This window comes from Eulemur rufifrons, chromosome 24 (assembly GCF_041146395.1).
Source record: "Eulemur rufifrons isolate Redbay chromosome 24, OSU_ERuf_1, whole genome shotgun sequence".
NCBI lineage: Eukaryota > Metazoa > Chordata > Mammalia > Primates > Lemuridae > Eulemur > Eulemur rufifrons.
The window spans coordinates 35,817,520-35,842,918 of record NC_091006.1 but is presented as its reverse complement, the minus strand read 5'-3'; the positions used below and the strand labels follow the sequence as shown (position 1 = coordinate 35,842,918).

Genomic DNA, 25,399 nt, shown 5'->3' with positions numbered 1-25,399 from the left:
CTACTATTGGGAGAAAGCCCAGAATTCTTACAGGAAAAAAAAAAAAAATCACAATGGACTATTCATGATAATGCTTACGGTTTCCAATTTTATCTATGGATCTTTTTTCCCTTATTTAATTTACTCTGTGCATAACAACAATCATCTGAGCTGTGCTTGGGCATTAACTGTTCCTAAAAATACATGCCATTCATGCTTATTTTTATTACTTAACATCCTTCTAAGTGTCTATACTTCATGTAATAAACTGCATTCTCCGGTGATGAAATAGAACTCACAAACTTGACAATCGTATCTTTAGCTGAGAATGTTGCCCCTCTTAGATTTCACATGTACTTACTAGCCACCTCATTGCTTATCAGACCCCTTTCTCAAAGGAAACAATAAAAAGTACCCAATTTAAATCTATCAAATTTTGTTATTAGAAAGAAGTTCTTATAATTTGGGAATTAAGCTGTATGATATATGAGAATGTTTTCTCGATTATCTGTTGTTGGAGCGGGTACCTTTGAGGTACATTTATTAGTGTGTTCTCAATTTGGGAAAATAGGAGGGAGGGGCAGATAGAACCAACACCCACAGCCAAGGAGGAACCTCTATTAGAAGTCCTCAAATGGTATGAAATAGATGTAGTTTAAAGGAGGCTTTCCCCTCTCAGTTTTTATTGCAAGCATTTGAAACAGGAAACTATATCACATGTGAATTGGAGCTAATAATTGTATTAATGTATACAAATCACAAAAAAATCAAAATTAAAACTTAATACAACCCTCAATGCTTTAAACTATGTCACCACTGACAGAAATAGTGAAACTTGCAGAAGAAGATGGTTTAAAGGTGCAGTAGAAGGAGCTGGAAAGAACAGGAGTTTGGGGATGGAGCTAGCAGGTGTACCACCCACCAGATGTTGGGCTTCATCCCCCTGAGCCTCCGTTCCCATGGCAGCAGAATGAGAATGAAGATGCTCCCTTCACGGGGCTCTCAGGAGGACCAGATAACACAGCCCAAGAGGCCTAGGATAGTACCTGGTAGCTGGCTCATATCCGGCTAATACTCCTTTTCATCTCCTCAGCCTTGGGGTGGCTGCAGTGGCTGTTGCCGCTGCTATTGTTGCTGTTGCCGTTTTTAGATAACAAAGAGACCCTCCTAAAACTCTATTTTACCAACCATAAATTTTGACTTCTTCAGTTTCCAGGGTAAATTTGAACGCTGATCTAAGTTAGCAGTTCTCAACCAGGGCAACTTTGTCCCCCCCGAGGACATTTGGTAGTCTGGGGACATTTTCCATTGTCACAAGCAGGAAGAGGGGAAGGAGGGAGGTGTCCTACTGGCATCTGTTGGGTAGAGGCTAGGGATGCTGCTGAACTGTCTACGCAGGTCATTCCGCCCACAACAAAGAATTATTGGGCCCCAAATGTCAGTGGTAGGTAGGTTGAGAAACCCTGACCTCAATTAGTCAAGCTGACTCGCTTATTTCATTCAGTCAGTAAATACCCGTTATACAGAACAGATTATGCTCTTTTCCTCTCTGGAAATTTTTGAAGTAAACAATGACAACACTGTAGATGCAAAATAGTCCATTAGTGAAAACAGCTATGCTGCTAATTATTTTGTGAACTGTCAAGATATCAGCGAAACAAGAGCTTTGCTGCAGTTCATTAACTGACACAGCTGTGATTCCAGAAACTGTCTACAAGTCTGTCTGCTTAATAAACAGTGACCCAATTCCTCTGTTCATTTAAGCTGGAAGAAGTTTTTGACAATGGCCCTCAAGAGACAATGAATTCGTCTCCCTTTAAAGGCAAACCCAGAATCTAAAAACAAATGAAGGGTGGAAAGTTAGCATGAAAAAAAAACGTAAGTAATAAATGTACCATGAGATTATTGTTTACTTGAATCAAAAGTGATAAAAAGTAAAAGCTTTTTGAATCCCACTGAGCTGTCAACAGAAGGTGAGCTGCTTAAAACACACAGAGTCCTAATCAGCAAATTCATACACCTCCCATTCTGAAGTTACATTCGGAAGTTTTATCCTGAAGAGAAATTTAATTTCTAGAATAAGTCTTTAATGAGATCTCTGAATTATCCTTGTGGCTTGATTTGATAGTAAAGCTCATTTAGAGAGACCTCACATATTTTCAGGTTCTGATGGTAAAAACAATATTTAAATGATCTCACAAATTCATCTTGAATTTATACCTAACAAAGCAGTATTGGGTAGATAATTTTGATAATCTTATTTAAAACTATTTATCTTTAATCCAGCCAAATGGGTTCCAGTTTGATTTTTCTCAATGAATATCATCTACTCTTTAGGTCCAGAGAGACACTGTTTAATAATATGGGTCAGAAAATCTTTTCTAAAGACATACTTATGGCCTTAAGGAGACTATCTGGGGTCTCCCACCATCTCCCCAACTCTTCCTCTGGTCATCCAGCCATCTGGCCATTTAGCTACATTTGTCTCTGTACATAGTAGCAGATACTCCCAGGGCTCTTTCTCCTACACGACCCTGCTTTTCTATGTAGTTAGATACACAATGTAAACAGCCATTCTCTTTTCTCTGTCAACCAATTTCAGCTCTACACTTACAGACAGAAATTAGTACAGAAGAATGAAGAAATTAACATGTTACAGACTATTAAAGACACTTAAATACCATTTGAGAAATATCGACTGAAAGCAATTTTGTTTGGTGTGAGGTTTTTCTCTCTATAAATCAGGCTTTTCCATAAAAATAAGTTTAGCAATTGCTTCCGACTTGAGACTTGAAAAGCTAAACACATAGTCATATGGTTTTTACCCTAAAAATCAACTGCAAGAACAGAGAAATAATATAAACCCTAAAAAATCAACTCCAAGCACATGGAAATGATATATAGATCTGCTAATTTATTCACAGAGACTATCTACCAGGAACATTTGTTCTAATAACATTAACAAGTACTTCATTCCCATTCTCTGTCTTTTTTTTTTTTCCAGAATTATTACAGGGTTACAAATGTTTAGATTATATGTATCGCCTTTTCCCTGCCAGAGTCAGGGCTTCAAGCATGTCCATCCCCCAGATGGTGCACACCACACCCATTAGGTGTGTATATAGCCATCCCCACCTCCCCCTCCCATCTGCCCAACACCAGATGAATGTTATTACTATATATGCACTTAAGTGTTGATCAGTTAATACCAATGTGATGGTGAGTACACATGGTGCTTGTTTTTCCATTCTTGTGATACTTCACTTAGTAGAATGGGCTCCAGCTCTATCCAGGATAATACAAGAGGTGCCAGATCACCATCGTTTTTTGTGGCTGAGTCGAACTCCATGGTATACATATGCCATATTTTATTAGTCCACTCATGTATTGATGGACACTTGGGTTGTTTCCACATCTTTGCAACTGTGAATTGTGCTGCTATAAATATCTGAGTGCAGGTGTCTTTTTTATAGAATATCTTTTTTTCCTTTGTGTAGATGCCCAGTAATGGGATTGCTGGACCAAATGGTAGTACATTCCCATTCTTAAGACAATTCTCATTGTTTTGGACTTAACTATGCCTCCCAAATATTCATTTTGAAGTCCTAATCCCCATTACCTCAGAAGGTGACTGCATTTGGAAACAGGGTTTTTAAAGAGGTAATTAAGGTTAAATGAGGTGATATATGCTTTGGATAATACTATACATTCTGGCAAGGGCTGTAAAAAATAAATAAAAGCAGAAATATTGGAAGGGAAAGAATAAAACCATCATTTAGATAATATAATGGTCTAGAATAGAAATAACAAAGGAATTGACCAAAAAAAACTTAAAACTAACAAGAGTTTAATCAGATGCAAAATCAATTTATAAAAATCGTGAATATTTCTCTGCACTAGAAATAACCAAATAACCAGCTAGAGAATATAATCAGAAATAAAATACCCTATATAACGGAAAAAGAAAAACTACAAAGGACTCAATTTAATAAAGAATACACAAAATCACAAAATAAAAATAGTATAGTAGTAATAAAAACTAAACAAATGAAACTCTCCAAAACATAAAAAAGAACTTAATACACAAGTAAGGCTATGTCACAAACCAAGGTGATGAGCCATGTGGGCGCATAAAATAAGGAGAAAAGAATAAATCGTTTAATTTATAGAAAAAAAAAACAACTAGATTTCTACCTTTGAATACCACATACAAAATAGTACGCCAGATGGTTAAAAGACTTTAATATGAAAAATAAAACTATGAAGTTAATAAAAGAAATGTCTTGTACAATGTTCCCCTTGTCATTTTTGACATCCTATGATAGAAGTGGAGGCCTAATTGTTACTTTGAAGAGTAAAATAGGCACTAAGGGATTAGGCTGAGTAATAATGGAATCAAGTCAGAGACAGATCAGGGCCATGAAACATAATGGAAATTTGTACAAACAAGTTAAAAAGAAGTTCATTCTATCACAATTTTTAAATATAAAGATAAAATTTGTTAAAAGCATCAATTTTTTAAAAACATGTTGCATAAAACAAATCTATTTAAGATAAATTATAAACAGAATTTTTCAATACTTATGCAGAGCATAGAACAAGTATCTTAAGGACTGACATTAGTATCAGCGTAGTTGCATTTGCGATAAGAGGTGATGACCTCTGCAGAAAACAACTTAACTTTGACCACTAAATGCCTTAAGGGGAAAAGGGCAGCGGGGAAGTCAGGAGCCCAGCTTTCTCTAGTGACCACTTTGTCTCTAGCCAGAATTACGATCCTGGTAAAGCCACTTACCCACCCTTGGTTTCAGTTTCCTCATACATGAAGAAGAAATTAATCAAAATATTGGTTATTGTTATCAGTATTTTTTGGATTATTGATACCTTTGAGAATCTCAGGAATACTAGGAACCTCCTTCTCTCCTAAGGGTGTGCACAAGATTATGTACATAAAATTGTGAAATATATATTAGAGTATTCACAGACCTCCAAAAGGTCCCTGTACCTTACATTAAATACTTCTGGACTAGAAAATACCTATAGTTTCTTTCAACTCCAAAAGAAAAATAAGTAGAAGAATGTACCAAGGTAGATTACTAAATTTTTGGTTTGTGTATCAAAATGCATAGAATGACCATTTACTATTAGATTATTAAGTATGGAATGTCCAATTTCCTTAAGTACTAAGTTTGACAGTTGTTATCTCTGACATTTCACTTGGACACTTCTTTTTTTGTTGTTGTTGTTTGTTTGTTTGTTTTTATTGTGAAGGTACATCCTCATTCTTTCAAATGCACATTTTGGCTTGTGATTATCTTTCACATTTTTTTTTTTCTTAGAGCAACTTATGTGAAACCATGGATAAGTCAAAACTTCGTGTTATTTTCAAATATGAGTTCCATCGTGGAACCAATGCAGCAAAGGCAGCTCAAAATATCAATGAAATGTTTGGGAAGGATGTGGCTAATGAATGCAAAATACACCTCGATGGTTTAAGAAGTTCCATTCTGGTGATTTTAATCTTGAAAATGAGCCACGTGGGGGAACTGAGACCAAGGTGGATAATGGTGAGGCGAAAGCTGTAGTGGAAGTGAAGCAACTATTCGCATCCGCCACTCTGCATCCTTAGCTAGCTCTGATCTAGTCTCCATAACACCCACACTGAGAATCCACAAATGGGCTCAACCCATTATCTACTCTCTCTACCTCTGTATCCACACCAGGGACGACATCCAGTTATGCAATTTGTTACGGCTACAAATTTATAATTTTCCTTAATTATCTCTAAAATCACTAATAAGCTCTCGATCTGCAAAGCTAATTGATATTCTCAGTCTTAATCTACAGCCAACTCTCTGTAGCATTTACACCATTAAATATACACTTCTTTGTGCTTAAAACTCGTTTTTCCCATGGCTTCCACAATTACTACTCTCTTCTGATACTTCTCATGCCTAACTGGACTTTCTCAGTATCATTTCCAAGTCCCTCTTTATCCCCCTACTCTTTCAATAGCCTCAGTACAGTTTTCTTCTGCTCCAAACTCACTGATCACTTACCCAACCTCCAGAAACTGCATATGGAACATTTCCACCTGAAACTCACAGACACCCCAAATTAACAGGTCTCAACTGACCTCATGATCTTCTCCTTAGGGATGGAGGCAGGGCCTCCCTCATCCAGTGTAAACTCTCTAGGATAAGGACTCCACTGACTCTGGAGTGGTTCCCTGTATCTCTTTCTCGGTCTTCTCCACATCCAATAGGTCACAAAGTTTGACCTAAGACACAGGATCAGATGACTGAATTAGACTCCCATGAATCAGAGATCAGAGTATCAAGTGTCACTAATAATTTCAAGAATGGAGGCACAGATGAAACAAAGAGAGGTCTGGGACATCCCACTTATGTCCCCACTTCCTTCTACTGCACATGGGACATTCATTCTCTGGCCCAGAATGATTGATGAGGAATTCAAAGGCGTTTTTATGGGGCTACACACACAGATGGAAGTGTGCAAGTTTAAAAACTTTGAAATTTTATCCACTCAGAAAAATGAATAGTTTAATGATGTCCTCCAGTGAGCCACACCTCATAGATTCTGCACTTACTCACTGAAAGTCATCCCTTAGCCTGGGTCATCTGGTAAAGTCCTTCACTAGATAAGGTCTCTTCGTTCTAGAAATATTATTCATCTTTTACTTGTCCAGCTATTTAACAAGGAGATAAGTCCAGGCCACCTACCTCTTTTTCTTTTTCCCAACACATCCCCTGGTAAAGGAAATGAACGAATCACAGGCCAGCTGCCAGGTGCTTTAATTCCTCCTCCCAAAATTCATTTGATTACACCATCTACAGAGCACTAGAATCCCTCCCTCCCTGCCTCTCTCCACTAGCACACACTGACTCATCTCTAGTCTGCACCCTTCCAATACCCACCAACTAGCCAAACAAATTTAGTTTCCCCAATTTTATGTGTCACTAGGCTGCCATTGTTGCTTTTTGGAAACGCTTATTTGATCATCTCACTTTCTGGTTTGAAATCCTTTGCCTGAAATCTAATGTGCTGCATCATCTTTCTTCTGCCTACATTTCCAGATTTTTCTTCCAACACATTCCCTGATTTCCAGCCAAATCAAACTATTCCCTGAGCATGCCATTTTTGCATGAACTAGCTAAGCTCCCAAACTCTCTCACCTGAATGCCCACAGTTCTGTCAACAATTTGCAATGTCACCTTTTCTCTGATGCCTTCCCTGAACACTCCATCCAGTTTAGGCAATTACCTCCTCCTGTTTCATCATTACTCTGTAAATAATAAGTAAAATAGTTAACTTTAGTGAACCTTAGATTTGAATCAAGTGCTATGCCAAGTGTTTTATATGCATCACATCATTTAATCCTCAGAGCAACCCTCTGGAATATGTACTATTACTCCAATGATTTTACAAAATGGAAACCAAAGATTGGAGAAAATAAATGACTTAGCCAAAGTCACACAGTTATTAACTAGAAGGATTAGGGAGTGGACGTAGCCCTGGTATGCTCCAGCGCCTTCCCCCTTACACCTAGTCGTAAGATGCTTCCACTCAACCACCACACAGCTTCCCTACTTAAATCAATAAACATTTGCTAAGTGACAACTTGGTGCCAGACATAGTGTGAAGCTTTACTGAGCCTGGAGAGTAAATCGAATAAAAAAAGAAATCACCCACTCTAACTGAAAAAAATCACCAGTTTTAATTTCATTTTAAAAATCTACCTAGTACATACCATCCTTCACTACTCCAATCAAGAAATAGCACTGAGGGTCGGACACGCTCCGCTCCACAGGGAAGGGAGGGCAGGCCCAATGCGAAATTACCCCCCTTGTCCTGCTTGGCCAAAACATCCAGTTTAGGCTTAACAGGGAATTTCTCTGGGTAAAGTCACCTAGTAATGGCTGTCATTCATGGGCTTCTGTGGGTTCATTTATTACAATGTACCGACATTATTATCGGCTGCAATTTTCCTCTATCTGCCCTGTATCTTGCACTTCAGTGACTTAAACTCATAATTCCATGCCAGGCAAAAGTTGTTCACCTGGGAAGTAGCTGAGGCAGAACCTTTCTGCTTGTATCTTGCCTAAATTATGGAGGATGGGAAAGCTCCTCAGCTCCTTCTTTCCTCATATTTTATTAATACTGCAAAGCAATTTATGTGTTTTTTTTCAAACTGGGATGCTAAACACACCTAACGAGTGTCATCTACTTTATGCTCAGATCATTCTTCAAATGGGAGATGGGGAAATAATCTCATGGTATTTAAGTGATTTTCTTGAACTCAAAGATAACCAGAAAGTGGCAAAATTTGCAATAGGTAAACCAAGATCCTCTGATGTTTTCTAATCCTTGTCAGAATGCTTATACACTTTACATAACTACAACTATGACTGTCTTACAATTTAGCAGCTATTCATTTATTCTGGACTCTAATATGCCTATTTTGAAATTACATATTTTCACAACATAAACATTCTCCAGGTATTTTTTATTATCCAAACTGAGATTCTACTTCCTACACTTTTTATCATTGATAACTTGCAAATAAGCAGCACTGGAAATGGTAAGATTAAGATTACCAGTCTCATTTCTCTTATACATGCATTAGCATATAAAGAAATGCCATAAGGAGAGTAATGCAAAGATGTCTTTGCAGAGACGTGGATGAATATGAATACAGCTGTAAGTATTTTAATAAAAACTGTAGTCTCTCCGATGTTGTTCCCAAATTCAAATGAGGCACAGAGAGTGCAGGATATGGTGGATGGGCCTGCTGTGTACTAGCATGAAGAGGCTAGACGGCTAAAAACTACATTTCTGGATTCCATTGAGATAGTCTTCTGTATGTCATAAGCTGTCCTCCCAGTGTGAAAAAATGGCAGTAAATAAGAAAGAATTATGCATTTTCCCCACCTTTCCTCCACGAACAGTATAAGTAATTCTTCAGAGAAAATTCTACATTACAAAATTCCAGTTATTTAATAATAAATGTGGAAAACATAGTAACATTAGAAAGTCAGAATGTGACAGCCCCTAATTTAATGTTTGCATCAGGCAATAGTATTCAATGATGAGACCATACCACAAACACTTGGTGGCACCAGTCACATCCACAGAGGATCAGTAATAATGGGGCAACCTGACACTGTCCGCAAAATGGAGTACACAGAATGCCTATGAACAGTCTTGCCAAAAAAAAAAAAAAAAAAGAACTTGAATCTAGTCAAGATTGAGTTAATGTCCATTTACAGAATATAGGGACAAAGGAACAATTTAATGATACCAGAAGAAAGCAAGCAGGCATATCCAGAACATGGAACATTAATCAGGTTTACAAGATCTTATCTCTATAAACAAACTGATGGTGCTACATGTAAAGAAATAGAGAGAGTGAGAGACAGAGAGGAGGGACCATTCTATATTGAGAGAAAAGAGACATAAAAATCAAATCTATAGTCCTGACTTTAAAAAAAGAAAAAAACTATAAAAATACTTTGAGACAATCTTGGAAATATGATTATGGCTTATATATCAGATATTCCCAAGAAATTGTTTGCCTTGTCAATATCTGAAACATAGTTTATAATCATATAAATTGATAATGGAATAGTGATTATACAAGAAAATACCCACTTTTTAAGATATTAAAGTACAGGGGTGAAATAACATAATATTTTGGCTTTGCAAAAATCTTCAGCAAAAAATAAAAAAACAGAGATGAAGTAATGTTTTGATTTTTATTCAATCTAGGAGATGAATATATGGGAGATTTGTTTACTTTGAATGAGCCTGTCTTTTTTTTTTTCATTACATTTAAGATTTTCATAATATAAATTTTTTTTAAAAAAACAAAGCAATGATGGTAACAAAAATCTAGGTGGTGACTGCAAAACTGCAGCCTTAGCAGAAGGTATGACTGGTGCTCTTTCACACAAAGGCCACTGCCCTGCTGACAAAGCTGGCACCTTCCTCTGAAACCATTAATTTAAGAGAGGGGGAAATGAGTGATTCACAGAGGCCATAAAATGAAGAGTCTTCAACCCTAAAAAATTACATTACACAAGATTTTGGTTGCCCTGAATTCACTCACGAAACTAACCAAAAATGCACGTTGACTTTGAAGGAATTTGTTATCAGCAAAACTGCAAGACTGACCATATGAATTGCCAAGGCTGCTTAATCCTTAAAGCAACTCAAAAGCCCCTGAACCTGCAAGCTGGAAAGTAAGCTATGTACAGTGCAGAAGCAGGGAGAGTGTCCTGCCCAGTGTGGCCCCAGAAGTGGACAAGGGGGGACAACTAACAGGAAAGAATCTCCCGGAAAGCAAAGAAAGGGACTAGGAAGGACAGACAACAGGCAAGGGAATTTGACTCAACGGCAGAAGCAGGTGCTGCCAAATAAGTTTAGCAAGAACCTTATTCTATGGCCAGTGAAAAAGGAGTCTTTCATTATGCACAGAAGGCTTTGCTATAGACTTACGGCTGCTGTGAGTTTACCATTTTCCCATTCTAGAAAGAAAAGCTTTCACTGAAGTCATTCTGCTCCTATTTGATATTGCTTATTGAATGCACTGGGGACAAGTAATATATACATTAATCACAGGTGACCATTTCACAAGGAATCACATTCAGACCTCCTATAATGTACTGTACATGGCCCACAGATGGAGGATGAGACTTGGGGCCTCCCTTTTAGGGGAAGGTTAATACATATGCATTTGCACGAAGGGCAGTTTCATCATGCTATGCAGGAGCACGTATTGCTCATGCTATTGCTGTGGCTGGAAACTTCATAGGGGAAGAAGGTGGCCAAAGAGATGGACTAATGCATCCTCTTGACTGTAAGGCTGGTGGCAGGCACCCCTCCCTTCCCTAATGAAAAAAGAGGAAGCTCCTCCTATTCCTCAATACCCGCCCTAAAGCTGAAACAAAGAAATTCCTCACTCTTCCCACGGAAACCTTCCCTCCGGAAAAACTCCCATCCCCCAGCCCTAAAAACGTATATAAGCCCACTCAGACTTCTGGGCGGGGCGACTTCTCTGGTCCCACTCCGTGGGTCCCGTGAAGCTCGCCTGGGTCCCTCTCTTGGGACTCGTTACCCTGACCCGGGAGGGCTCCAATAAAGCCTCTTTATTCATCTCTTTCAACTCTGCTCATCTTTCTTTCTCTGGCACTGGCCACTCCAAAAAACCTTACATTTGGTGCCGAAACCCAGGAGGGTGCTTTAACTTTCGACTGTGCCGCCCCTCCTGTGGACTCCGGTCTTAAACCTTACATTGACCAGCTCACTGAAAACCTTTCCAATGCTGGAGAGCTTTTAAAAATTCCATTTTTCATCATTAGAAAAATGAAATTTAAAACAACAATGAAATGTCACATTTCTCCTCCTTTTGCAACAATTAGAAAACTGAATTTTGCAAAGCATTAGCAGGGAGGTGGGGTAACAGCATCCTCGCGCACTGCGGCCAGGAGTGCAGAATGGTGCACCATTTGCAGAGCAATCTGACTGTACTTAATTCAAATGACATACATGCCTACCCGGTGCTCCAGCAATTCCCCTCCTAGACGTGTATTTTAAATAATTGTCACACAGGTCCACAGTGGACTTGGCCATGATCAGGTTGAAGGCAAACGGAATACAGATCCAGCGGGGGAGAGGTTAGTTCCATAAAATACACACCAGGAAGTAACATGAAGCCCTTAGAAACAATCAATTGGCTTAGATGAGCACATGAAAATGAATTGATCTTAAAAAGAAAGTGATTAATGGGAGAGATAACATATGTAAATTAAATATATAAACACCACAGAACAGAATCCTCATTGTCCAAGAACTGGAGTAAGGATTCCCATTCAATATTATACATCAGAATAGTTACCTATGGAGGATGAGTGGTGTAGATTAAATAGTTTAAACAAACAATAATAATGTGTTACGAGGATTTGTTGCTACTGTTTTATTTTTAAAGCTACATTTCCTAGACTCTCTTGTGGGCTGAGTTCCAGCTGTGATTCAGGTTCCACAACCACGCTTGTGAACTGAGGCACAAGGGGATCAGGAAGTGAGATGATGATCTTATTTTGACTGGCACAGATCATGGCACAGGTGGGGTGGCTAGATCCCGCAGCGGCATGGCAGCTTCCTCATTCCGAGTGCCCAGATCCTTGCAAAGCAGCGTGTCCCTTGGCAGCCTTATTCTAGGATATGGTTGGGAATTGTTCCTGGAAGCTCAGCCCTCCCAACCAACCTATGACCAATCTATTGTACTTAATAAATTCTTTCCAGCTTAAGTCAGCTACAGTAGAGTCTATTGTCTATAACTAAGACCTCTGAAAAATACAGGGAATTTGAAAACCATTGCCTTCTCAAGCTTTTCCCAGATTTTTCACAAGATAAGGAGTTTGAAACTACTGTAGTAGTTTGCTAGAGTTGTAACTATAAAGCACCACGAACTGGGCAGTTTAAACCAGCGGTCCCCAACCTTTTTGGCACCAGGGACCTGTTTCACGGAAGACAATTTTTCCAAGAGATGGGGCAGGGGGGTGGGGTGTGGAGCTCAGGGGATGATGTGCCGCCCGGTTCCTAACAGGTCACTGACCAACTGAGCCATGATGGCCTGCGGGTTGGGGACCGCAGGTTTAAACAATGGAAATTCATTATCTGACAGTTCTGAAGGCTGAGAGTCTGAGATCAAGGTGTTGGCAGGGTTAGTTCCCCCTGAGAGCCATGCGGGAAACCCGTTCCACCCTTCTCTCTTGGATGCCAGTGGATTGTTGGCAATTTTCAGTATTCCTTGGCTTGTGGAAACATCAGCTCTACCTTTGCTCTCATGTTCACGTGGTTCTCTGCCTGGATGTGCGTGTCTACCCCCATCCCTGTGTACACATTTCCTCTTTCCATAAGGACAGCAGTCATACCGGATTAGAGCCCACTCTGATGACCTCGTTTTAACTTGATTACCTCTGTAAAGCCACTCTTTCCAAATACGGTGCTGTTCTGACGTACTGGGCAGGGGGTGGGGGGCATGGTTAGGGCTTCAATATATCTTTTTGGGAGAATGTAATTCATCTAGTAACATACTGCATACAATTTAACAACAAATGTAGCCATTAGTCCCTAGACTCTGGTAATTGTACTGAAACTGTGGGATAAATCTTTTTTTCCCCTTTTTTAAATTAACCAAATATTGGACATTACTGAGCTTCACAGTATGAATGCTAAACACCAAATGATATTGATAATTATGATAAATATGGCTTGACAGTGGCAGCTATAAAATGGACATCTTGAAAGAACTAAGTTTGTTCCACAATCTAACCATGCCAATGCAGAAAGTAAAAACTGAAGTATCATAACGGATCTTGCATGCTTTAGAAACACATCAGTCCAGCAGAAGAAAAGCAAATGATTACACTATGCTACAGCAACTTTAATGCTGGGTCTCCTACCATATTTTTCTTGGTTCCATTTGCCAGCAACATTCACCATTGTTAACAAGGTCCCTCCCTATCTTCTGTTACACATGATTATATATCTTTTAACTACTGTCTCTGAAGCATGCTAAATCAGCTCGTCCCAGGTCCACTTGACTGAAATGAAAAGGAATATTTCAAAACCATTTCAAATTCTAATTTAATCTTAAATATGGAGCACTTGTCAAAGGTAACCAGGAGAAGTCTTCATTTGAATTTGCCTTCAGAATTTATTCATGGGGAATAGGCAGCATCTATAAGAAATATGGCAAAATCTGGACTCTTGAATAGATTTTGCATTTCTGAAAATAGTAAAATTTCTCAGAAAGTCTGGTAAAATACAGAGACCAAAAAGATTATAATTTTTAGGAGACTGCATTTTTCTCTAAAGAGGTGATTTTTAGCAAAAGGTCAATGCCAATAAAATGTCTCATTTCTAACATAACTTGGTCATTATTCAACCACAGTTAGGAGGGCAATGTTTGTAATTGCCAATAGTGGCTACAGAGTCACATCAGTGCTCACCCAACACATGCCTAGACTCTCGTGGTCAAAGTTAGTAGGAGATACAGTCAGTCTTTGGCCATGAGCCTGCCCATCACACAGAGCCTCACAATTTGAGTATTGTGCATAGATTAACAGTTGTTGTGCCATTCGCCTACGATGTGCAATCTGAAGTCAAGCAGTGCACACAACCTGCAAATCTACACGTCACGGCCCTGGTCATGCAAGTCATGAAGTGTGTTCACTATTGCTTACTACCACATCTTCAGCATCTGACAGACTGCTTGGTGTATTAGATCAGTTAATGAATGCATGAATACATATAAATTAACTAAATTAGAGGAATGATTCAGTCCCTTACAATTAATCTAAACTGGAGTTCCCTTCGTTTGGTAGTTTATATATTTCAGAATTATTTCAAAAATTTATTAAATGAGATGGTGCATTAAAAAGTTATTTTATGAATAGCAACATATTCAACCTGTTCTTTTTAAGAAATGACAGTCTGACACATTAAAACAAGAAGAAGGCTGGGCGCGGTGGCTCACACCTGTAATCCTAACACTCTGGGAGGCCGAGGCGGGTGGATCGCTCGAGGTCAGGAGTTCAAGACCAGCCTGAGCAAGAGTGAGACCCCGTCTCTACTAAAAATAGAAAGAAATTATATGGACAACTAAAATATATATATACAAAAAATTAGCCGGGCATGGTGGCGCATGCCTGTAGTCCCAGCTACTCGGGAGGCTGAGGCAGTAGGATCGCTTAAGCCCAGGAGTTTGAGGTTGCTGTGAGCTAGGCTGACGCCACGGCACTCACTCTAGCCTGGGCAACAGAGCGAGACTCTGTCTCAAAAAAAAATAAAAAAAAATAAAAAAAATAAAACAAGAAGAAATACTCAATTTTTATTCAGCACAGATTACTTGGCACATACTACTAATGGTATTCCATGGAGACAGGATGAAAAAGAAGATCAACTTTTACCATTTTCTACATGAAGAACTAAAGTACAGAAAAGTAAAGTAGCACAAAATAACAAATCTACCTACTGATAAAGGTTAAGCCCAGTGACTCCAAATATCTTTCTTTTTTATTCTAAATTAGGATCAAGGCCAGGCATGATGGCTTATGCCTGTAATCTCAGCACTTTAGGAGACCAAGGCAGGAGGAAAACTTGAGGCCAGGAGTTCAAGACCAGCCTGGGCAACATAATGAGACCATGTCTCTACAAAAAGTAACATTAAAATTAGCCAGGTGTGGTGATGCACACCTGCAGGCTACTTGGGAGGCTGAGCCAGGAGGATCGCACAAGCCCTGGCGTTGCAGGTTGCAGTGGGCCGCAACTGTGACACTGCACTCCAGTCTGAGCAACAGAGCAAGACCGTGTCTCAAAAAAATACATAAAAAGCAAAAATAAATAAATTTGGGTCAACATTAGAAGATTCATCCTAAAAACCACCATACAGATGACACCAATAATTCGTAACCACTATGCCTGCTTCCTCCTACCACTCATTATAAAGTTGCCAATGTAGCAACTTTCCTCATAAAAAGCAGAAGTCATTTTGCAATTATATACCTGAATCCTTAATCCTCCACCTGCAAAGACACACGCTAGATGCAGACTCACCAACCAGAAGAAAAGAGGTCAGAATACTGGAAAATTACTTCTGAGTGGCTGCCACCCTCTGCCTCAGATCTCTGCTTTCTTCAAATACCTGGACTTTGAGCAACTAGAAAACTTATATCAAAAATTTGTCAGAGCAGTTTCAATAGGAGCTGATTGAGTTGACAGCTAACACAGTTCTCCTAAAATTGTGAATATATGTATTAGAATCCAAAATCTAGCCTGAAATTTTGGCCGAATGCCCAAACTCTGAGCAATGTTGGAACCCACCTGGCTCTGCGACAATTTGTTCTCTTGCATAAAACTGCTGAAAATCAAAGCTAAAAGCCCTCATCAGAAATATAAATAAAGAATATGATTAAGAGGTATTTTGCCTAAATACACCCCATAGTATACGACAATTTTCATTGAATACTAGTATTCTTTTTGTGTCAAAATCGACCAGTGACCAGCACTGGACCAGGAAGAGTGCATTTATCCTCCCTAAGCAATGTGTTACAATGTATTTTATACTTAGCAGGTTAATAATTTAGAAAAGTAAAAATTGCTAATGATAACAGGATCCTTTCAGAGCAGCTTTGAACAGGCTTTGCCTTCAATTTCTTCAAAAAGAAAAAGAGAAGAAATCTGGTACAAAGAATTAACAAAATAGAAAAACAAGATTGGCTGTGTATTTGGAGGCCCTTAAATTAATAAATTGCAATAGCTAACACTTATTGAGCTTTTAATTTGTGCCTGATACTATTTGAAGTGTTTTGCATGGATTACTTAATTTAATCCTTATAAAAAAGCCTTTAAAGTGAGTAGTATGGTTTCCCTCTCTTTCCCATCAGAAGGGAGAGCAATTTATTTTCCCAAGATCTCAAAGCTAGAGCCAGAGCCAGAATTTTTCGAGGAATCTGACTAGAAAGTATTAAACCATTCATTGTGTACAAGGATTTGCTTCTTAAGAGTGGGGGCCAAGAGATTCTGGCATTGTCTCTTCCTAATCACAATACTGCTCTCCCTATTCTACTTGTACCAGCAATTAGCATATTGAATTATGCAAAATTATGAGAAAGAGCAATATATTATGAATCCTATGTCCAAGGAGGTCTTTGTTATTGTAACTTCTGAAATAAAGTAAAACACAACTGAATGGTTAAATCACTCACTATTCTGACGACATAAAGTCAACACTGTATATTTCTTCATTATATTCTTTTGTTGTATTAACTTCCTTTTCTCTCTATGTAAGTAGGTTTTAATAGGAGAATGGTTACAATATGGTAGAAATAACATCATAAGTTAACTGCTGAACATTTAATTAAGTTTAATGTTGAAAAAGCACTCAACTAATAAGCATCCTGTTAGAAATCATAAAGCTGTGTGCTGTTATTGCCAGAAAAATTGGTTTATTTTCATTAACTACCTTGACACACATTTAATAAATATAAGTAAAACTGATACTGTGATATCGATCACAAAACATTAATACCTGTTAAGCACATATTAAGATGTGTTTTGAATACAGAGTCAAGACTGCAATACAGAGTTAACGGGATCCTCACCTTTGCAAATACCTATCAGTATAACCAGGTATTTCTTGAATTTAGTTACACCACAGTAAGGCCCGGACATGTCTAGACTCTACATTCTAAGATTTTTTTTAAAGGCAAGTACACAACATAGTGAGTGCAGGAAAGCTGGGGCATGGAGCATTTGCCCAACATCTTCAGCACCCTAAAGAAATGAAATCAGCTAATTTTTGATCCTTTACAATTTCTATTCCCCCAACAATTTAAATACAAAAAGAAATGTGTGTCTCTGTGTGTGTGTGTCTACAAATCTGACAACTTGATTTATAACATTATTTTAGTCTGCCCAACATTTTAGTTAGCATTTTACTTATTTTCATTCTGTATAGGATCTTATGTAAAAACTTCTCATGTAATCACTCCTGCCTTTTGCTAACATACGAAATAACCCCTCTATAACATAATTCACAATTACATAAAGTTTACTGTGATCACCGTAAACACAGGGTCTCTTACTGATATTTGTACATCTTGCCCGTATGTCTCTCTGTACGTTTTGCTGCAGCCTAGTAGTTGCTCCATAAGTGCATTTTAAACTAAATCTCAAGTTCCATAACCACCCAACGGAGACTCCTACCTCTCTAGTTCATTCTTTAATTTGTACTTGCATACAGAAAATAAACATTTATTAAGTTCTTAATATGGCCTTAGCCTCCGCACTGGGGAGCTGACAACACAATTCTCAAGGAAAAAGAAAGCTAGCATGGAAGATCAACACGAACACAGATGACACACCCTCAAAAATGCAATATCCCCAACCTAGTGTGCCAGCCAACCACAGAGAAGTGTGAAGGATTCCACAGCAAAGGTTCTCTCAGCATTACATGGCTAATATTAATAACAACAGGGAAACACTAAAAAGCCAATGGGCCTGGGAATAACCTTATATATGATACAAACTCAGCATAGAATACTTCATACATTTGCATTTTTGAAAATGCAAACTACAACTAAATCTGTATGGTAGTCAGAAACTAATTAAAAATGGGTACAGTTAATAGAAACTAATGATGAGAAGTGCACAGATGATAGACACAAGGCACCTATATTCAAGCCAGCAGCTGGAGGCTTCTCATTACATTTACAACATATAAAGTATTTAACTTACTTATTGGAATGACTTTGGAATCCTGTAAATAAAGTCAGTCTACCCTTTAGGTAAGTCCTTGCAAAATCTCTGGTGTTGTAGCCTCTCCCTACTAAAAGAACGTACTCAATTAGAGAAGCCACCAGTATATCTTGCAGACTTCTTGCTGCTAAGTGGTAACAGATCATTCAAATACCCCAAAGTTAATTCAAAAAAGGCTTTAAAAATTATATCTATAATTAAATGTAGACAGTTACCAGTGGTGATTTTTTAAATTTTACTTTTCTTTTACAAATGCCCCCCAAAATTACATATATAACTTTCATAGTGAAAAAATTGCTACTTTTATTTATTATTCTTTTGTGGTGAGAACATTTGAAAATAACTCTCTAAGCAATTTTGAAATATACATTGAGTATAAATAAAATTATTAAATATAAAAAGAGCAACTTTTAAATGACAAGTAGGCAATCATTTTCACAATTTTAACTAATGCTAGCTAATAACTTACCACGATAGAATAGATAATAATTTGAAATTGGGGACTAACTTCATACATATTATTTCTCTTTTTTCCAACGAGGATTTTTTTCTTTTTAACTCAAGCATACTCATTCTCATTCTCTCTCTCTCTCTCTCTCTCACACACACACACACACACACTCATACAAAAATTGTGAGCTCTAACATCCCAAGCTACAAAAGGGAAAGAATCTGGCCAAATAAGGCTTATAGCCATTTTCAGCCTCTTCATACAGATTGACCCACACAACGTTGTAAAAGGGTGGCATGGAAAGTTAAAGCCAAAGCACTATAAAAAAAGATTAGTTTAAAGGTAAGACTATGCCAGACATAAAAGTTCAGTGTCTTTAAACAGAGGCCAGTGCCACACAGCATAGCCCCCAAACTTTCTGCACTCCAAAGTTTTTGTCATTTTGTCCACCTTAAAATCGGAACTAGCTGCATGAAATCAAAATCTTGGTCTTTTAAAGAGTTATCCGTTCTTTTTGCTTATTCCTGCTAATTCAAAAGACATTCAATCATGTGTTAATTGTAAAATTTACATTTTAATTATAAAAATAACTAGCAAATCAGGAAGAAAAGAATCAACTTTAAAAATACGACTAACAAAATTAATTTCCATAAAATAGTGTTTGGTGATCAAAAAAGTAGGTTTAGACTAAAAAAGATACAATTTTAAAGCTTTGCACCTGAACAGAATGACTTTTTAAAGATTTGTCTTACAAAGCTCTTAACACAGCAAGCATGCTAACACAGGATTGAGTCTGAGTAGCTATTTGAATGTTTTCAACTCAACTAGCTTTCTTCAACCCAACACAGTGAAATGAGTCAGAATGAATTTGAAAGAGTAGATATAAAATCCATTAAGACAAATTTGATTTCACAGCCCAGTTCAGTAATAGCATTAATTCCTATATCTGGCACTCTCCTGCATCAAACAGCAAAAAAGGATATATCAAACTTAAAGAATATCAAATATAACCCAGAAAAAGGTATACTTTCACACACAAACTGCTTATGGAGTTCAAAAGCTGAAGCAGCATAAAAAGAGAAAAGCAATAAATCAGCACTATCTTTTCTGTAAACTCTCTGATTATAAGAAATAAAAGAAATCTGGAATACTAGTTTTAACCACAGGTGATCTATGCATCACATTCCAATCATATAACTATCTATTCTCTAAGCAATACACTGCCAACATAAAATCCCTTTTGTCTCCTATATATTGCTAAAGGCATCCACAACTATACTCACCAAACATCCCCCCAAAACAGAAAGCACAATAAATCACTCTGTTTTCCCCAAGAAAGGACAATCCATCTTCGATATTAGAAAAGTAATATGGAATTTAACAGTACTAGTATATATTGCAGTGTACTAAAAAAAAAAAAAACCTTGATAAATAATGAGTTAAGACTGAGAATAGATATGTGTCCATGTAGCCAAATGACCCTGATATTAAATGTTTAATAGTTTGTACACAACCTTGAGCATAAGAACTCAATGACTTGGATATAAGCACTTAAGGAGATATGAATCTAGCTTGGTATTTATCAGAAAATATTGCCAAAGTTTCCAGTCATAGTGCTAAAACACTTCTTGGCCCTGAATCAAAAGGGAGTTCTGCTGGAGTCAATTCAGAAAAACCAGCTGAAGTATGATTAGCAAGCTTAGGTGACTTGACCTGAAAAATTCAAGTTCCAGGAAAGAAATTAGTTATTTAGTTGTTTGTTTCAAACTTCTCAAAGTAGAGTATGGTATCATTTAATTGCAAAATAACTTCCTAATTAGCTTTACAATTAAATTAACTATATTTATTATAAAACAAAATTAAAACTTAATGTTGACAATAATCATAAAGTCTGTAACGTATTACTTATAACAGTAACAGCTAACATCTGTTAAGTTTTTATTATGAGTCAGACACTGGTCTAAACACTGTACATGTACTCTCCGATCCTATGAAATTGGTACTATGATAATCCCTGTTATACAGGTGAGGAAACTAAGACACAGACCAAGTAAATAATTTAGCCAAGATCACACATCTGGAAAATAGCAGTGTCTGAGATTACTGAACCATTTGCCACTTTCTTCCCCTCTATAGCAGAGACTCAGGAGTGGTGGCGAACATTAAAATTGAAGCTCAAGTGTATACACTACAATTCTATTGCTGCTTCAGGCTACTAAATTCACATGCAACATGAATTTTAAAACATAGTATCACTCATACATATTGTACACTAAATAAATATGTTATACAACAAATAAATATTTGTTGAAAGAATTGTGTCAAAAAGGAAAATAAAAGATATTAAGTTTTCACACCTAGCACATAAGTAGAGAAAAAAGGTCATCCAATAATTTTACTTTTGTGAATAATATGGATAATCTTTTTAAATAGAGACTTGCCAAATAAGATAATTATATTCTGTCCTTTACTGAACTGAATAGAATGGAAAAACAAAAAATTTACAGTGTATTTTCATTCACCAAATATTAAAAGGAATCACATTTAAAATAACTGGTGAAAATATCAGTAAGTTGTACAAATTAATAAAATAAATATATGTATACTAGCATTCAAGATAAATTTTACATCCAAAATTTAAATGACAACTACATTTGGTTGATCAATGACTAGATTACCACTTCAAATGAACAACATTTAATCTGGAATAGTGTATTTTCCCCCAAAGTTAGGATAATCAATGAAGAAAGTTGTGAGTTGCTTCCTGAGATTTTCTGAAACTTTTATGAATGAATTTCAGAGGTCATCAGCAATGAGAGTACTCTGCAAGTGGTTATGCATAATATGAATATTTAACACCACTTCTAAGTCCAGAAGTGAAACAGGTCCTGAATTTCAAATATCTCTCAAATTATCTTATTAGTTAAACTGGCTAAGTTTCCAACTTAAATATGATAAGGGATTTTTTTCCCTAATTCAGATATAACCTGTATTATCTCTTTATAATGAAAGTAATGACCATTTTCAAGACTACAACTTTTCTAGGGGAAAAAGAAAAACCAAAATTCTGAAGGATTTCCAAAATTTTAGAAACTTAACTTAGCAGAAAACTCATGCTTACACATCTTTAACAAAAATTACTAAACACAAGAAAGGCAAAAGTTCACTTTAACTCATCTTCTGAAATGCTTGGAAATCTATGTTGAATGACTTTAAGTGTTTAAAATCTAAAAAGTTATTGATAAAGGTCACGATGATAGGGGATAAAATGTAAAGAATGATGCTACAATACTTAAAGTACTTAATGCATATTGAAGATATGCCGATTTTATATAAGCAATAAAATCTTATCTTCCCTCGGGTGGCTTTTCTGACCAGCAATGGTTTTACTGTGTATCAGGTGATACTTCTACATAATTAAGACAATAGGTTCATATCTACCACTTCAGTGGACACTTCATTTGCTTTTCTGTTGAAATGGTTTTCTCAAGAAATCGGGCACGGTTTAAAAAGACAAGCTAAGAACCGGTGTGCTGGGTTTTGTCAGCCGGCCTCCAAGGTTGTCAGAACATAAAGCGCTGAGCCATCCTCCAGCAAGCTCGCACCCGTGCACGGAGAGGTCCCCTTCCCCTTCTCCAGTCACACAGAGTGTAGAAAATTGTTCAGTTCCCAAATAGTGTAGTCGCTGAATAAATAAATACAGCTACACTATTTCCATCACAGGCTTTCAGCGCTACTCTCCGAGGCTGCAGGCAAGTTTTAAAGCCTCTGTGGCCAAAGGACACAAACGTTTGCAAAATAATCTCCCCGCTGCCATCCCAGCTGGCTTCTCATTTGTCCACATCGCTCCCTGGCCGTTGCCTTCCTGGCTCCATAAGCGACACTGAGAACTGTGCCCGCCACCCCCCACCCCGCCCCGCGCCCCGGGCAGGGTCTGGCCCGCTCCGGAAGCGCCCTACGAAAAGCTTCATTGCAAACGCTCTCCCAAATCCTCTCCGTCCTCCTCTCAGTTCGGAAAATCACTGCATTTATGCACCGCGGGAAAGCGGGCTCGGCCCCCCTTGGAAACAGAATCACACACACACACACACACGCACACACACAATCACACACACACACACACACACACATGCACACACACACGCACACAGCGCGCCCTTTCCTGATCCCAGAGCAGCACTCAGACTCCCCAGCTCTCCAGTTCCTTCCACCTCCCGCATCCCAAACGCCGGGCAGTCGCACGGCCGGTGACGGCGCGGGACAATCCGGACTCCTGGCGCCCCGCCCCAAGGGGCTCCGGCGGCGCCGCGGTCCCTTGTCCCGTCGCCCCTCCCGACACCACCGGTGACCGACGCTCCCGCGCCGCACCCGCACCGACAGCAGGGGACGCTGGCAGCGCGGGGACGCTTCAGTGCAAGGACAGCACGGAGAGCCACATGCGTTTCCCACCAGGGGTCCCGCGGAAGCGGAGGGATGCGGGAGGACCCGTGCACGGCCCCGTGCTCCAGTCTCCTCCCCGGTCCTCCGTCACCGGGGACGCCTCGAACGTGCAGGAGGGGACGGGGCAGAGAGGCGAGATCCATAAAGTTCACGAAGCGCACCACGTGGGAACGGGGTGGCACCGAGTTCGAGAGAGGCAGTGGAGGGGGGCTCGGAAGCGACGAAACGTCAACCCCGACAGCTGCTCGTACTCATTCGCTCACCTCCCCCCCGGGACCCCCCGCCAGGGCCCAGGCCGGTCTTGAACCCGCCGGGGTCGCGGCGGGGACAGGGAGCGACAGGGCACGCGAGCGTGCGGACTTACGGAAGAAGATGTACTCGGTGTAGCTGCTCCAGACCCTGTCGTCGCGGTACTGGGTGACCAGCGCGGCCGTGCCGGAGGAGTTGCACGCCACCATGTGGAAGCCGGCCTCGGACAGGCGGTCGAACGCCTGCTCCAAGTAGGTGAACTTGAGGTAGAAGCGGGACGTGTACTTCTCGGGCTGCCGGTCGGGGTCGCGGCTCTCGTTGAGCGTGTCCCCGAAGACCTCCTTGGCCAAGGCGATGCGCCCGCATACCATGATGCGCGCCACGCGCCGGAACTTGGCGTCGGCCTGGTTGTCGCGCACCGTGGTGTAGGAGCCGCGGTAGCCCAGCGTGAGGAAGCCCGAGCGCCGGTCCGGCGCGCCACCGCCACCGCCACCGCCACCGCCACCGCCACCGCCGCCACCGCCGCCGCCGTGCGCGCCCGGGCCCGAGGGCGCGGCCGCCGCCGCCCCGCGCAGCAGGAGGGCGTCGCTGCTGCCCTGCGAGACGTTGTCCTCCAGGTCGCTCTGGCAGCCCTCGTCGTTGAGCGAGTTCTGCTTGGTGACCTTGGGCGACAGCAGCTTGACCAAGTCGGCGAGCTGGAAGTACTCGGCCTCGCGCAGCAGCCGCTCCTTCTCGGGGAAGTGCTCGGGCAGCGCGAGCTGCTTGTCGCGCAGGTAGTCCAGCACGTACCTGAAGAGGAAGCCGTCCCGGTCGATGAAGAAGCGCGCGCGGCTGTCCCTGGGCAGCTCGCCCCGGCGCCGGGCGCCGCCCCGGGGGCTGGAAGGCGAGAACATGCTGGCCAGAGTGCTGTCCGGGACGCTGAGCAGCGTCGAGTGCTTGGTCACATAGACCTGGCCGCCCACGTTCAGCTCCACCACCTCGGGGAAGGGCGACGGCGCGCAGGGCCCCGGGGCGGCGGCCGCGGACGCGCCGGGCGCGCTGGACGAGGAGACCATCTCGCTAATGGGCAGGATGGTGCCGCCGCCGCCGCCCGTGTCCTTCAGTGCCATCGTCTGCCCGCCGGCGACCGAGTGACCCGAGAGAGCAGCACTTCTCAGTTCCCGGAGCGCGCGCCCGCACCCCTCGCGGCCCCCGGGCCTCGGCGAGCGCCCGGGCGCCCGGCACCTCGGCGGGGCGGCGCGTCCCTCCGGCCAGGGCAGCCGGCTCAGGGCGCGGGGCGGCGGCGGCGGCGGCGCCCGAGCTCCATCGGAGGAGCGGCGCGCGGGAGAAGGGCTCCGCGGGAGCGGCCGCGGCGGCGGAGCGGCGGAGAGGGCGGCCGCTCCTGCGGGGCGACGGCGGGAAGTGCGAGGGAGACTGGCGAGCGGCGCGGGGCTGGCGCTCGGCTCCCCGCGGGGAGGGCGGAGGAGGGGCCGGGGCCGAGGAAACTCGCCGCCCCGCAGCTTGCGAGCGCGCCGCGAGCCGCAGCGCGGACGGCGGCGCTAACTACTCCGGGCTGCCCGGGAGGCGGCACTGACGTCAAGCCCGGGACTGGGACCCGAGCCACAGCTGTCACTTAAAGAGACAGGCTCTGCCGCTGCCTGCGGGGCCCGCCGCTAGGGGGCGGGGCCCGCCGCTAGGGGGCGGGGCCTGCAGGAGGCGCGGCTCGGCCCCCTGCGCGGAGGGGCCGGCGGAGCCACCCCCAAAACGGCGCCTCCCATTCATTCATCTCGCCGCCTCCCTGGGTCTGTCCCCCTCCCTCCCTACCTCTCTTCCTTCCAGACTATTCGACCTCCCTGTCCTGTCTGCCCAGCAAAGCTAGTTTTTTACACTCTCGTCAAGGTGGGCAGTGGGGAGCAGGAGGGGAGGAGAACACGTTTCGATGATAACGAAGAGGTC

General features: G+C 41.0%; 1 protein-coding gene across 1 annotated transcript in view; it reads right to left on the bottom strand.

Moving 5' to 3' along the window:
• KCTD8 (potassium channel tetramerization domain containing 8) overlaps positions 1-24,573 on the bottom strand; it is a 161,192-nt gene extending 136,619 nt beyond the window's left edge. Inside the window, exon 1 of the mRNA XM_069458211.1 lies at positions 23,580-24,573. Coding sequence (XP_069314312.1) covers positions 23,580-24,573 — 994 coding nt within the window. The remainder of the gene's footprint in view (positions 1-23,579) is intronic.
• Positions 24,574-25,399: the final 826 nt, after the last annotated feature.